Below are 16,202 nucleotides of genomic sequence, written 5' to 3'. Positions count from 1 at the left end.
AACTCGATTATAATCTTTGAACTGGTAGGAGTCTATTTTGTTTATTTCGAGGTTTATTTCGTGTTTGCTGTACGAATACATTTTATGACCTTGGTACAGTATATCGTTTTGCTCGGTTTTGCGAAGACGTGACCGAGAATTTAAGGCTTTACATCATCGTTTTAACTTCCAAAAGAGTCCTTAAAAGTGTAATTCGGAGTTTTAATATAACAAATATCACTTTAAAGGTTTATAGAGTCGACTGCAATCACTGCATGAATTTAATAATCGAAAAACAACATTCGACGTTCACTGCTTGGGTATTTATATTATTTGTGCTGTTTTGATGTTTTGAAGGTTTAGCTATAATGAAGTATTAATAAACTCTCACTTAAACTGTGAAAGTCTATAACTTAATGCAACGGAAAGCAGCAGGAAAACGGGTGATTTCACTTCACCTTTACGACTGTGTTTGTTTCCGAAATATTTGAAACATCAGTTATCGGCTTTACATTCAGGACATTTCATAATATTGAAGGTTAGGTCTGGCTAGCTCAGGAAATATTTTGCTTCATTTGAAATAGCGAGGGGTTGCTGCATGCAAGTATTTCTAGTATACTTTTGTATTACGTGCGGAAATGTGTAACAAAATTAGTCACAAACTTCCGGCCGTAATACAAAATTCGTCAAAAATCGCATGACTATATTTTCTGTAATTTAAAACAAATCGCAGCCAAACTTGGCAGTCTTACTAATTTTAGTAAGATCTTTCAGAAAATATCCTTTTTATCGCCTAGGTAAGAAATAAGTCTAAAGCGCAAGGCATGAAATTTCAAGAAACGAGCCCTTAACAAAAGAGAACTTACTTCTGGGCAAATGTTGCCTGAGACCTCTCCAAGCTGACCGCCAAAGCATTCTATGATGTATTATTATCTCTGTTATTCTGATTTGTTTACATCCTATCTTGTATAGAAAATTTTCTGAATTAGAAAATTTGCAAGATGGCAGTGCAAAATGAATTTGTGGCTGAGACCATATTGGATGTTTCACTTTCGTATACTACGCATGAGCTGTTAAGACAATCCGTTATCCATCAGCAGATAGCTTTCATTTAGCCATTTTTTATACACCCTGTATATCACATATAGTCATAGATGAAACTTCGAGTTCTTGATTTCTACTATTAGGGACCATGCAAAATTTATGTGTATACGGGCCGCCGGAGAAAATCAATTCTAAATTTTAAAAAAATGCAAGCCCCGCTTGAGTTGTCGTATAAAAATCTCGAGCCCTGCTCTGAAGTTCACAAAAAAAGTTGCTGGTAAAAAAGCTACCGTCAGTATACAAAGAAAGCTTATTCTTTCTGTTGAAAACAGGTGGACTAGTGCACTTTTTATGTTATTTAATAGCTACGTTTTTATACTGATTATACACCATCAGAAGAAATCGCTAAAGTATGCAAAAGTCTAACACTGCGACCTCTACGGGTCCGAACTTCTCCTAAAGAGAATAATCCTTGTGTTGGCCTTTTTTTTAGTAGTTTTATTTCCAGTTCGTCATATGAAGATTCTGGAAATGACGAAAATTCTGTGCTGATAATAGGCAAAAAAAAAACTTTTTATTTGCATAGATTAGCCCGATGAAAGTATTTGAAATTTTATTGAATTTTTTAAATAGTTCATGAAAGAGAATAGCCTGGGACTGATCTACATACTCATATGAGAAGACTTTATTCTTGGTGGACATCTGTTAAATCACACCAAAAAGGCTGAATTTATCGAAAATTCGTCAAAATTTTAGCGAAATTTTTTCGTCACAGATTTATGCCCTGTGATTGGCTGACAATGAAAACACGGTGAAATCACGCGAGCTATTAGTCTGTTGACGCGTTTGAACGTTTGAAATATCCCCCGAGGAATTTGCGTGTGTGCACGCATTTTGTGAAAAGCTCACAGCCTTTGTTAAGTAAAAATTGTTTATTGTAATTCACAATTTGCAGTATATCCTCTGTGCATAGACCGCAGTACTTTCCACCTGCTTTTATGGCGTGCGCTTGAGGTAAGATTGACCATTTGATGTCGTAGTGTTTGCCACTTTCTTTCAGCTTCACAGACGCGTATTTTGTCAATTAGCCTTTCTCACGATGACGAATATGCCGCCATTTTTGGGGTACTTTTAATCAAAACCGCAAGCGAAACCTCGTAACGGCCACAGTCTTTAATTTTAGGCTGGAGTTATTCATCCAATGGTCTGTTGATTCTAAAAAAATTGCTTTTCATGATGTTATTAATTTTAAAACCCGTTTGAAAGAATTGAAAATACCCCAAAACGTCATCGTGAGAAAGGCTAATTCAGTGCTGTTCTCGTATCTGACGTCGTTAAATGACTTCTTGAGGTTTCGGAAGCGTTCTTTGAAAGTTGTCGAGGTCGTTCCGATATAACTTTTAGCTTGTTGACTCTCCGCCGTAATCACATCAGCTTTATACACAATATTATTCATAAGACACTTGTTTTCTAATGGACATTGATCAGGATTTCTGCAGTTGCATTTCTTTTGGTTCCGGTTATTCTTTTCCCAGTCCGATCATTTCGCGCAACAAACACGTTTTGCGCATATATATAAGACGAGAACAAAATACAATAAACTTGGTTTACTTCATATGATTTTATTCACTACAAGTTTCTTTTAACAAGCAGTGCTTGCCACACTCATCACGTGAATTTAAATGTCGTGCAATATAGTTGCCATGGCTATATATATATATATATATATATATATATATATATATATATATATATATATATATATATATATATATATATATATATAAATATATATATATATATATAATCACATACTTGTGCCTTTATCAGGGCGATAACAGGGTGACATAAAAACGATATCGTCACTGATATCGCTTTTTGTCACTGATATCGCTTTTTGTCCCGCTGCATTTGCCGCTGTCAAAACAAAGATGGCTGACTCGGAGTTCGAGGTTTGTTTCAGTCGATGTCGATTGCTTTATAGAAGAAAAAGAAGTATGTGATAAACAGGTTATCACAATCGGGACGAGGTGATATGAGTTTTATCGCTTTCAGGACGATATCATAAATGTCCCTCGTTCGCTGCGCTCACTCGTGAAATTTATGATATCGTCCCTCAAGCGATAAAACTGATATCACCTCGCCCCTCATGTGATAACCTATACATATATATATATATTATAATATTATATATATATATATATATATATTATATATATATATATATATATATATATATATATATATATATATATTTATATCATATATACTATTGACAAGTTTGATTGAAAACAGATTGCATTGTATTAGGTTACATTACTTATTTCTATGTCTGCATTTTGATAAAAGTTCGCTTCATGCTTGAATTAAAAGAACAAAGTTCAGAGTGGTATATTATAATGTGTGCACCTCCCAATTATATCGATGTATCTATAGTTTAGGCCATGACGGCATGCATTGCATATATTCTTATTTCAAAAAAAATTGATCGTAATTGTTCACATCTTCAAAAGAAGGATCATATCAAGAATTTCGTGACATGCTTTTTTATCCATTCTCGCTATTTCTCTGCTTTCTCTCAACTGCCCCCTTGCCACCGTAAGATCGACTTTAGGGTGTGCATCATCCTTCCTAGTTTCTTTGAGCACAGACAAAGCATGCCTATGCCTGCGTTCTTTCCAGTTTAGCCTGATTTTCAAGTCAGCCCACCTCTTCCTTGCCTGTTTCCTTTCTTTGCTCGGGTTATCGTCATCGTCGTCGTCCAGCCAGTTTTCCATTGATCTAAGATAGGCGGTGGATCCCTTCGGTTGATCCGGAATAACAATATCCCAAATCATTTCCTCAAGGATCCATGCGATCTGTCCGAAGACAAGTCTTATTTTTTTGTCTTCCAGCTCCTTCTTGATTGATTGAACCCGCTTTTCTAAATCTTTATTTTCGTTCTCAACTCTCCGAAACGCTTTCGTCAAGTCTTCGCATTTCTTCATGAAACTTTCTTTCACGGACTTTTCCCTTTTGAAATCATCTCGTAGTTTATCTTTCTCTGCTTCTACCTTCTCCAAACGTTTGGTTAGTTCCTGATATTTTTTCTCAATTGTTGAGAACTTATCTTTCGAGATGGTACATTCGTTTTCTAACTCCACTATTTTCCTTAAAAGATCGCTGTTTTCATTTTTCAATTCGTCGATTCTATTGGAGAGATTAACCAAATGCACTACATGTTCCTCTTCATTTGTTTCCTCAAAACCTGTTACTCCATCCAGTTTGATTGTTGCCTCCACTCTGGCTATTTCCTGTTCAGGCTCAAGAGATGGAAATGTGGATCTCCTTTGTGTAGTCGTTTCGTCCCTTGATGAAGAAAAATGTCCCGGGAGACTCTACAATAGGATGGAGTGAGAATTTTAAGAAATGGTGCAATAGAATATAGTGAGAATTTTAAGAATATACTGAGAATTTTAAGAAATGGTGCATGTCGTGCCTCCGTGACAGGTGGAGTCCGCAGCTTCAACCAATTTAACGAGACTTATTTATTCGTATAAAGGTGAAAAATCATGCTCTAACTGTCAACGATTCCCCGATTCCCCCAAATTACTCCAAGTGTGTTCAATCAGTTCAAAATAAAGTCCGTATTTCTCAAGGTTCAGTATATCTTAGCGTACGCGTGTCTTTCTAGCTACTTAGTCAAGCGCGGCTCATTTTATACAAAATATTAGCATATTTAAATCATATTTTAATAGTCCATTAACTAGTCCATGACACAACACTCCTCACCCAAGGACGTTAACAGTATTGCGTCCTTGCATATCTTAATTATAGCTCATGTACTCATTAAAAAGACGAAGTTGCTTATCGACCTCAAGTAGCTCTTTTTTTCTCCGTCTTTCCATGTAATTACTGTGGCTTTTCTTACTTTACCATCTTGGCTTTTGATTGCTTCAGAGACTCTACCCAAGGGCCATTTGTTGCGATGCGTGTTATCTTTGATCATCACGATGTCACCGACTTCTAGGTTACGTCGTTGTTGATTCCACTTTGCTCTTGACTTTAGGTTTTGTAAGTACTCCCTCTTCCATCGTGTCCAAAATTGGTCCGCTAAATATTGAACTCTTCTCCAATGGCGGCGGGAATACAGATCATGGGATGTGAATAAACCAGGTGGTGACGTCAGATGTCTTGATTTCATAGTCAGCAGCATATTTGGGGATAAAGGTTGTGGTTGCTTTGCGTCTGATGGTATAGTCGCAATTGGTCTGGAGTTCACTATGCCGACCACTTCTGCCATAAGTGTAGTTAGTAATTCGTGTGTCAGTTGCCTTGGACCAAGATCGGCAAACATTCCGTCGAGAATTCGTCTAATTGTTAAAATTTGACGCTCCCAGACGCCACCAAAATGTGAAGAATGAGGCGGGTTGAAAATCCATTCACAGTTCTGTTGATTGACGTAGGATGCTATCATGTTCTGATCCATTTCGTTTAAGGACTCGACGAGTTCGGATTTTGCCCCAATAAAGTTTGTACCTCGGTCACATCGAAGGACGGATGGAGGTCCTCGTATGGAGAAGAAGCGTCGGAGGGCGCAGATAAAAGAGTTTGTTTCCATTGTTTCCAGAACCTCGATGTGGATTGTGCGACAATTCAAACAAGTAAAAACTAGTCCCCATCTTTTGGAGTTTACAGCACCTCCTCGTAATTTTCTTGTTTGTATTGTCCACGGTCCGAACACGTCAAATCCGACATTCGTAAAAGGTGGGGGTGTATTTAACCGATCAGCTGGTAGGTCAGCCATAAACTGCGTCATCAATTTCCTTCTAAGTTTCTTGCAAATTAAGCATTCGTTGATGATTTTCGAAATCGTCCTCTTTGCGCCAATGACCCACAGACCTGCGTTTCTAATTGCACCATGAGTTATCTGTCTACCTTGATGATAAACCTTTTCGTGATAATGTTTGATTACCAGTTTTGCTAAATGACTCTTTTTGGGGATGATTGCCGGATTTTTCTCTTCATACATCTGTTCTCCGTGTCTAAGTCGTCCACCAACGCGTAGGATTCCATTACTGTCAATAAATGGATTTAGACGATATAAGCTGGATGTGGCAGGAATACTTGCTGATGGAATCTGTTGAAGGTTTTTGAATTCTGTTGCATATTGTTCTATTTGAACAGTTTTGTTTGTATTTCCTCACTTTGTTTCAGTTCCGCGGCGGTAGGATGTTTTGTAAGATCTGTTGCGTTGAGGAGAAGAGCGTTGGAACGTCGGCTAGATATTGAATCTCGGTTGTTGGTTTTGACACGCTTAATTCGGATGATCAAGTTTGCGATAGCTTTTCGTAGAGACGACAACTTGGAAAACCTTTTGAATCGTTCGGATCCTAGTCCTTGAGTTGTAGAAGGTTTAACTGTAAAACGAGTGACTTGAGTACGAACCTCTGGGTCGTTTGAGCTTACGTCGTACTCCATGGGATCGATTTCAGCTAAGGAAGGTTCAGAAAAACTACTGTTCCTCAGAAAATGTGGTCCAGTGAACCAAATCGAATCCAACAAGTCTTTGGCTGGTTTTCCCCTTGTGGCCATGTCCGCAGGGTTCTCTGATGACTTCACATAATGCCATTGTGAAGGATCCGACCCAGTCCGAATAACTTGAATCTTATTGGCGACATAAACATAGATGCGTTTGCTTTCGTTCTGGAGGTATCCAAGGACTACTTTTGAATCAGTATGGAAGAATATCTCGTCTATCTTTATCTTCAGCTCATGAGTGATCCATTTAACTGCTTTGACTGCGAGGACGGCGGCACAAAGTTCAAGTCTTGGGATCGTTGTTGCTCGTTTTGGTGCCAATTTTGCCTGAGCAAATACCAATGAGACCTTGATTTCTCCAGATTGATTTGTCAACTTTAAGTAGACTGCGATGCCAATTGCAAGATCGCTGCCATCTGAAAAGGCGTGGATCTCTGCTTTCTTTATCTGAGACGTCTTCTCTTGGAGAAAACATCTTGGCACGTAAGTTTCTGCGAGTATCGCGAGTGATTCCTTCCAATTTTGCCATTTTCTTTGTAAGGAAATGGGAAGTGGATCATCCCAACCTAGGGACGGGTTTGCAATTATTGACGTGGTAAGGTGGCGCAATAATAACCTTCCAGTTAAGGTGACTAGAATAGCAAGTCCCAGGGGATCGTAGATAGAATTAATTACTGCTAGGACACCACGCCGAGTGAAAGGCTTCTCGGGTAAAGAAATTCTGAAGGATATGGTATCTTTTTGTAGATTCCAGACTATACCTAAGGAAAGTTGCGATGGTAGAGGATCACGATAAAGATCAAGGTCTCGAAGGCTCTCAGCCCGGTCTTCCAGTGGTATAGCTTCCATCACTTGCGTTGAGTTTGAGGCGATCTTATGTAGACGAAGGTTTGCGGTTGCCAGCATTGACTGTGAGTTCTTAATAAGGTCAATTGCTTCTTTGCTGGTTGAACACGAGGTTAAACCGTCATCAACATAAAAATCATTTTTAACAAATTCTTTGGCGACTTGACCAAATTTCTCCTCACCATCATCAGCTGTCTTTCTAAGACCGAACATCGCGACAGATGGGCTGGAAGTGTTTCCGAACAGGTGCACTGTCATATGATATTCAATAATCTTCTTTGTTTTATCGTTCCCTTCAAACCAGAGAAATCGTAAAAGGTTTCGGTGCGTAGGGCTAACGTAAAAGTTATGGAACATCTGTTCTATGTCGCAGACAACTGCGACGTGGTTTAGCCTGAATCGAATGAGTATTCCGAGAGGATTGTTCAAGATGTCTGGACCTGACAGCAGTTCTTTGTTCAGCGATGAACCTTGGAATTCTGCGGATGAGTCGAACACCACGCGAATCTTGCCTGGTTTCCTCGGATGGTAGACTTCGAAATGAGGAAGATACCAAACCTTCTCGGGATTCGTTACTTCATTCGTGGAATCAATGGATGGCACAGGGACAGCATGACCCCGTTCTAGCAATTTTTCCATAAATTCCAGGTAGTCCTTTTCCATTTTCGGTTTTCTCTTGAATGATTGTAATAAATTGTTCATACGACTTTCTGCTTGTTTTCGGTTGTTTGGAAACTTTACATCCAAGTTGCGAAGAGGCAATGGCATTTCCCAGTTCCCTTTCTCGTTTTTGTGGATTGCTTCGTCCATAAGTGTTAGGAATCGTCGATCTTCGATAGACAAGCTTGGTTCATTATCACGAACTGTAGTCTGGAAAACAACATCTTCTGGTTCATCGTAGCAGTCTTTCACCTCTAACTTATTTGGGCATGATAAATATTCAGTGTACAAGGTTTGGTATGGATGATTAACCTTTGTTTGTGAATGAACTTGAACACCATCCTCAAGTTTATTGGATAAATCGCGGACGACGGTTCGGTGAGTCGTAATGTGAATAGGTCCTCCTTGACGGTTGACACACATTCGACCACATATGGTACAGCCAACAGCCAACCTATGCGCCCACGGAGCTCCTTTCGGCCCATTGCGGACTTCCCTAACTTTCATTATCTCGGGTGCATCACGACCAATTAGTAATTGGACTTCAGCTTCCGATTTTAATGGAGGTAATTTGTCTGCTACTTCACGAAGATGACCGTACCTTCTAACTTGTTCAGGTATTGGGATCTCGCGTTTATCGGAGGGTATATTGTCGCATTCAACTAATCTTGGTAATTTCATTAAAACTCCGTCCGAGGATGTTATTGTTAGTCCAGAGACGCGACGGCCATAGTGGGTTTCTTTTGATGAACTACACGTGGTTAGACAATACTTCTCTTTTGGTCCTTCCAGTCCGAGATCGTCGACGAGCTTTGGAGCAATCAAAGACGCGTTGCTTTGTTCGTCAATCAATGCGTAAACTTTTACTATATTTTGTGGTGTTTTTGGATGAAAAACGTCTAACAGAACGATCTTGCTGCATGAGACCCCTTCAATAGACGTTGGCGAAATGTCCGTGCAGGCTGATTTTACTTCTTCTTTCTCCTCCTCCTTCATTATTTTCTTCTCCATGTGCAGTATCTCGAGGTGGCGATTACTGCCGCACTTCGTACAATTCACTTCTGTTTTGCAGTCTCTTGCTAGATGTTTTTGTGTCAGGCATCGAAAACATAGTCCAGCTCTTTTCAACCAGTCTGTTTTTTCCTGAAGCGTTTTCCGTGCGAACGTTTTGCACTCTGATAGATTATGACCATCGATATCGTGGAATATACAACGTTTCTTGTTTTTCGACTCTTGTGCTTGCCCCATATCTCCTTTTAAGACTTTATAGTGTTGTTTTCCTGCCATGTTCTTGTCTCTTTGTAAGCTATCCGCTAAGGCTGTAACGTTAGGGTGGTTACGCAATTGTGACTGCTTTTCTACTGTGTTCGCAAATACTTCGAACTGTGGGTAGGCGTTGTTATGGCACTTTGCAAATTCAACGACTTTTTTCTCCCAACTATGACGAATTCTCTCTGGTAGAACATTAAGGATTAATCGCATTGCCGTCGGATAATTCAAACATCCAAGCCCGGGGAGTTGGTCAATTTGTGAAGCTACATCGAGACATAGATCCGAGAATGCCTGCAGCTTTTTCTTTTCTTGTTCTCCAAACTTTGCTGATTCTCTCACCATTTTTCTTGCTTCACTTTTTTAGAGTCGGAAATTTCAGCCAATCAGAGCAAAATCGAACCTTGTCAGATAGAAATCTATACCGAGCTGTCTCACGCGCCTCAAAAACAAGCTGTGGAGGGTAAAAATATAGCTGGGGCCCGTTGTATAAAACCTTTTAACTACACTTTGCATAGTTAAATTCTATTTAACTGAGAAATACGCAACTCTGATTGGCCAATTCTGTCCTTAACTACAGCTAAAAGTTAATTTGTCTTTTATACAACTGGCGCCTAAAGTTTATTGTTTCTAAGGAATTTCGAGCTCTTCCTGGCAGTTATTCTTTATCGTTTGACAATTTAAATGGAAAATATTTTCCTTCAAGAGCTGACAAAATCGCGTTACTGCCTGGTGAGTATTGCAGCGAAGCCGTCAAAAGGGACAAGTCTTTTCATTTTCAAAATAAATGTTGGCTAGGCCTGCTACCCCACGGAAAGTTATTTTGTATAAAAGAGACGAAAAGAGGTTTGCATAAAAGCCAGGCCAGACATTGCACAACATATTCGTTCATTTAATAAATATAATGTAGCGGGTTTAGAATCATGAACATAAAGAAAATTTAAAAGTGGAAATACTTACAGAAATAACAAAAATATAGCTTTAGCTAATATCAAATAAAGATAAAGGTGTGTGAAACTGCCTTCTTTATGCGAATAATTTTAGTTATCTTTTTGCCTGTTTGTGCGATAAATGCTACGGAATACCAGACCAAATACACGACTACAAAATCAAATTTCCGTATTTAAAAATCCAAACAAATGAGGCAATTGCTTTTCTAGTATGTTTTTGTCCTCATTGAAGTTCTTTAAAAAGACAAATATTCCATCAATCTTTCACCGTTAATAACAAAAAATACCAAAACAACGCCTGAAATAATGAAATCCTATATTTCTTGCTGCATTCGCTGGAATTTGCTTTGAAAATATAAATAACAAAACGCGCGCACTGATCTCTGGTATAGATTTCTATTTGCTTGAAAATAATGTTTGGCGAGCTTGGAGTGAGATCACCTGGATTAGGAGCAAGTCCTCCAGGAATTTTTATATAGCTCAGTGGTTTACATACGGACTTAACTTCCTTTAAGGTCGCGGTTTTTTGCCTACCTAAAAAGAAACAGGTGCACAAGCGTACATGTATCTGCTCACAACAATCTATTTTTTACCGCTATATATTTTCCGCTATAGGAAATATGCTTAGTAATATGTAGTAATTTCAGTCATGATAGTAATATAGACGTGGGAACTCAAAGTGTGTAAGTGTTCTGCCTGCATTGACACTATGCTTCTACCATAATTGGTCACAACAGGTGCAAATATAAAGAGGACTTTGTGACACAACAGCATGAAAACTGGATATTAAACTTTGTACTGATTTAAACTCATAACGTTTTTGTTTCCTATATTCCTTTGCATACATTTTTTTGCTCAGCCTCAGTGCTCTGTTTTGAGAGCTGGGAGCTTTCACTGGCTTGTTTGCATCTGCTATATTCCCTTGCATATGCTCTTCACTTTTGTTTAGCCTCAGGGCTCTGTGTTTCATTAGCTCGTTTTTCCTTCATGTATTTTTTCATATATTCTGTTCTTGTTTGCTTAGGCTGAGAGCTTTGATTTGACTGTTCAGGATTTATCTCAGCAAAATCTGACATTGAAATACATGGCAAAGTTGATACCTAATGATACTCATCTATATGACCTAAATAAATATCTCTAAGTTGATCTGTTGGTGAAACAGGACTAAGGTTTCTTTCAATATCTCCTGACAATATTAGTTTCCTTTGAGATATGTGATATTGTTTACTAGCAATATTGCCTGCTATCTTTTGCTGTATAAAACATTACAAGATGATTTTTCTTACTACATAAATGTTTTTCTACAAAGTTGACAAAAGACTTTTAATATCCGAATGAATTGATAAAAATATGTCGCATTGGCACAAATTGAAAACGACATTGCTTGAAATTACGCACTATCTTATTTAAAAAGGATGACCTAGGGGCATTTCTTACAAAATAATGCTTTAAAATTGATCTACTTCCTCTCTTTTTCATAGCCAGTATTATTCTCTTAAAAGCCAATCTGGAAGGTGCACGGTCTCTAGATCGCTTGGTATTTGTCTGCTTTGTCAATTTCCGTACAGTTGGTCGGCAGCGACAACAGCAGCTACGCGTATAAAGATCTGAATTTATACACCTAACACAGCTACTATCTATACGATATAAATGTTAAATGTTTTGCTGGTGAATTTCTTTAGATTTCGTTAATCGTTTCAGAAGAGACTGTTTAGATCTCCGTAGAGATTGTTTTGATCTCCGAAGAGATTGTTTTGATCTCCGAAGAGATTGTCTCGATCTCCGAAGAGATTGTTTTGATCCCCGCAGAGATTGTTTTGATCTCCGAAGACATTGTTTTGATCTCCGAAGACATTGTTTTGATCTCCGATGAGACTGTTTTGATCTCCGAAGTGATTGTCTCGATCTCCGAAGAAATTGTTTTGATCTCCGAAAAGATTGTCTCGATCCCGGAAGAGATTGCTTTGATCTCCAAAGAAATTGTTTTGATCTTCGAAGAGATTGTTTTGATCTCCGAAGAGATTGTCTCGATCTCCGAAGAGATTGTCTCAATCTCCGAAGAGATTGTTTTGATCTCTGAAGAGACTGTTTTGATCTCTGAAGAGAGTGTTTTGATCTCCGAAGAGATTGTCTCGATCTCCGAAGAGATTGTTTTGATCTCCGAAGAGATTGTTTTGATCTCTGAAGAGACTGTTTTGATCTCTGAAGAGATTGTTTTGACCTCCGAAGAGATTGTCTCGATCTCCGAAGAAATTGTTTTGATCTTCGAAGAGATTGTTTTGATCTGTGAAGAGATTGTCTCAATCTCTGAAGAGACTGTTTTAATCTCCGAAGAGATTGTCTCGATCTCCGAAGAAATTGTTTTGATCTTCGAAGAGATTGTTTTGATCTGTGAAGAGATTGTTTTGATCTTCGAAGGGATTGTTTTGATCTCCCAAGAGATTGTTTTGATCTCCGAAGAGATTCATTTGTTTTGATCTCGAAAAGATTGACTACATACCTCATTAGGATAAGTTTCCATGTTCAGATAAACTTCGATAAAAAAACACAGATTCTTTGAAGCCAAAATTTCAATGACAAGTCACGAATATGCCTGTTTAGGCACAGAATAAATAATAGATGTAATTAAAGTGCCCCTGACACAAAATGCGATTTTTACATCATGGAATGTACGCATTTGTCCGAGAGTTATGGTTAAAGAATTTTTCGATTTTATAAAAGCGAAGCCGCCGTCGTAACAGAACACTGGAACTAGCGATTTTCGTGACGTCACGCAAGTGAGTCGCAGCAAACTCACAGTGTATTTCCTAGGGGCTAAGGTTTTGTACTTCTTTTAATACGCAGTATTTCAAATATTGTCGACCGCAGGATCCAATTTTTAAACTAGCTATTAGGAAGCGCGGTTTGAAGCGCGGTGTGTTAATGTTGCAAAAAGCCTCTAGATGACTAACGCCTGTATTCTAAAAGCTCACTCACACTCAAACTCATTGAGTGGGAGATCTTAATCTTCTCATAACGTTTCAATGGCGGTATTTTTAACCGAACAGGGGCTTGATTTACAGTGATTTACCTTATATCTTTTCATCTATTCAGAGAGAACTTTCTCATTGATCAGCATTAACAAAATTTATATGTCACACTCGATGAGTATGAGTGTGAGTGAGCTTTTTGAATACAGGCGTAAGAATGGTCAGAAACCTATCAAAAGGCACAGAGGGGACTCATAACAAACTGCGTATAATGTTTGCAATGATCGGTAGACGAGTAATATATAGCGAATAGAAAGTGATCACAGATGCGACCTAGAGTCAACTGTCGCGACATGCCGATTTTTTAATATACTGATTTTTATCGCGATATGTTGACTTTTGTCCTTATAGGTGAAAGTGCGGAACCGATCGATCTCTCACTAAGCGAAATGTCTGCATGTTTATACTTTTGCAGATAGATAAATAACATTTCCGAAATATTTGACAGGATAAACATGCATTTATTATTGTGTTCGCAGAGTTTTATCAAACCAGCACGACGTGGCGTATGCATACGTTTGTTTCGCGCCACAGTGACGAATCTCTACTGCTCTAATTTCCACAGTTTCCAAACAGGGATGGTAATTATAGTCTCGTTTTAATAAACAAAGTCAGAGCCGTATGTAAACCCATAGGCAGCCGAAAGCTAGTTGTTTTATCACTATATTCAAATTGATTTTTATTTGCTTAAAACTTAATATTAATTACGTATCGTAAAAGTCGTTTTATGGATTTGAAATAATTTTTTTAGAATGACGAATATGTTTAAATCAGAAAAATCTCACTTGTTAACTTGTTAGATTTTACTTTGTTATATGATGTTCACTTTAGGTTTTGCTCTACTCGATCGATGCAATGTTTCGTGTGACAACATAGTCTAGTGCGGTATTAAACGTATTTGTACACTGTCTGTCTGTCACTGCAGTGCACTTTTCTACGTTTCACAGTGTTATATGGCCATATACTCATACTTATAAACAAGCATATACTTATTATAAGTATATAAGTATTACTTATACTATACAGGGTGTCTCAAAAAAAACGAAAACTATTGAAATCACCCATAACAATGTAATTGTCTGAGTTTGAATGGCTAAGCACTCTGTTGGGACCCACCAGTATATAAATGTTTGCCATAAGCCTTTTTATGCATGATGCAGTAAAATTTCCTTTGTCAACCTTCGTCGAAAAGCGTTTCGCACTTCCGTTGTTCTTTGGGTGCGCGTATAATTTATCACAATAAACACTCGTTGTTTCGCGGTCATCTGTACCATTTTCTTTCGAAGCAATAACAATGCTAATTTGAATTTAATCATATTCACAATTCCAAATTTTCGTATTTGCGTTTTATAAGTTGCATTAAATCCCCACGGGCTAAAATTCGTGGACACGGGCATTGAAATTTTAACAATGAGTGATTTCAATAGTTTTCGTTTTTTTTGAGACACCCTGTATATAGCTACTTATTGATAGCCCACCAGGACCCTCATTGATAGCAGTTACTTAACTGAAGTGGTTATCCTGTTTAAATATGTTTAAATAATAATAATAATTTTCCTGATAACATTTTACGCGATTTATATTGCACAGAGTGTAACAACAAAAACATAACTTACCATTGTTAACTAGGGTTCAACTTTTCAAACTTCTTAGCTTTTTCTTTTTAAAAAAAGACAATGTCTAGATGAGAAGAAACTCCCTATAGTATGAAATTTCGCGCTTCCTGCTTGCGAATTTCATGCAATACATGTCACAGCTTGCACTGGTTTTACAACATGTTCATTGAAAATTTTTCCATTTACACTTTTTAAAAAGAGATTTATATGCGCCGATACCTTCAACTTGACCACTATCTCAATCGATACAAAGTTGACATTGCCGCCGCATTGCTTGGAATGTTCTCCTGATGTGATTTATTCCTACTTATATAATATGCATATACGGGTATAGTTTATTCAGAAGCAAAATTCTTCAATTAAGCGGCTTCCTATTTGCCCTTTTTTAAACATGTCATTCGATAGTTACTGTATGTAAACAAACGGTTTGTTAACATTTTAAACTCGCTATTTTTTAAAATACGATGTGCTGTCTGAATATCTAACACTATTTAGGTTCATTGCGCTTCTAAATTAATATGAACTAGAGTTTATGTTAAGAAAAAATATGATACATGCGAAATTTAGGCAATTTTCACATCAGAGGGCCGTCGCTTGTTATGAGCAGAGCCTATGCGCAGAACGGACTTGACTTCCACTTTAAAAGACTAACCTTTCTGAATGTGAAAAAAGTTCGTTAAGAGAATGAATAGTTCACGTACAATAGCGCGCCAAAGATGGATTACCTTTTTTATATGCACCCTGTACATATTGTAAATACAATGATGGCAGTCTACTTGAGTAAGCAAATTCGGCATTGTTCAAAGGAAGCAAAAACGTGCCGAAATCACTGTGTCGCAAACTATGTCGGGTTAAGATCAATAAAATCTTCATATGTTGGTATAATTCGGGAGTTTAGCAAAATATGTTCAGTTTCGCATCTTTTATGTATTCCGTAGCCGCATCCGTTTTCCGCAATTCTAGAAAGTCACTCGGTTTAGACCTCAGTGGTTTAGACAAGCGGTTTAGACAACTTGCATTATAGATTTCGCGCCGCTAAGCTAAGCATGGCAGGAGGCTGGAGCCTGGAGGCTGTATGTTGCTTTCGAACGAAATGGCCGGCGTTAGAGCGAGCGATTTCCTTCGGAGGAATATATGGCAGTTTTTAGACTATTTATTGCTTCAATCGACATTCGTTTTCCTATGGGAAATAACATGGGTGCTATGCTCTATACTCTGAGAGAATTTGAGGAGTTTCTATCCATTAGTAACCGAGAAAATACTCCGAGAGTGACACGCTTTGAAAACTT

General features: G+C 38.0%; 1 protein-coding gene across 1 annotated transcript; it reads right to left on the bottom strand.

The window, feature by feature from the left end:
• Positions 1–6,177: 6,177 nt before the first annotated feature.
• On the bottom strand, positions 6,178–9,336 carry LOC114516570. Its single transcript, XM_028536096.1, has one exon. It carries the CDS (start codon positions 9,334–9,336, stop codon positions 6,178–6,180), a length of 3,159 nt encoding a protein of 1,052 aa, XP_028391897.1.
• Between the last annotated feature and the right edge of the window lie 6,866 nt (positions 9,337–16,202).

The sequence above is a fragment of the Dendronephthya gigantea genome, unplaced genomic scaffold (assembly GCF_004324835.1).
Source record: "Dendronephthya gigantea isolate DGI-Jeju-01 unplaced genomic scaffold, DenGig_1.0 000006F, whole genome shotgun sequence".
In the NCBI taxonomy this organism is placed as follows: Eukaryota; Metazoa; Cnidaria; class Anthozoa; order Malacalcyonacea; family Nephtheidae; genus Dendronephthya; species Dendronephthya gigantea.
This window is presented reverse-complemented; position numbering and strand designations above follow the sequence as displayed.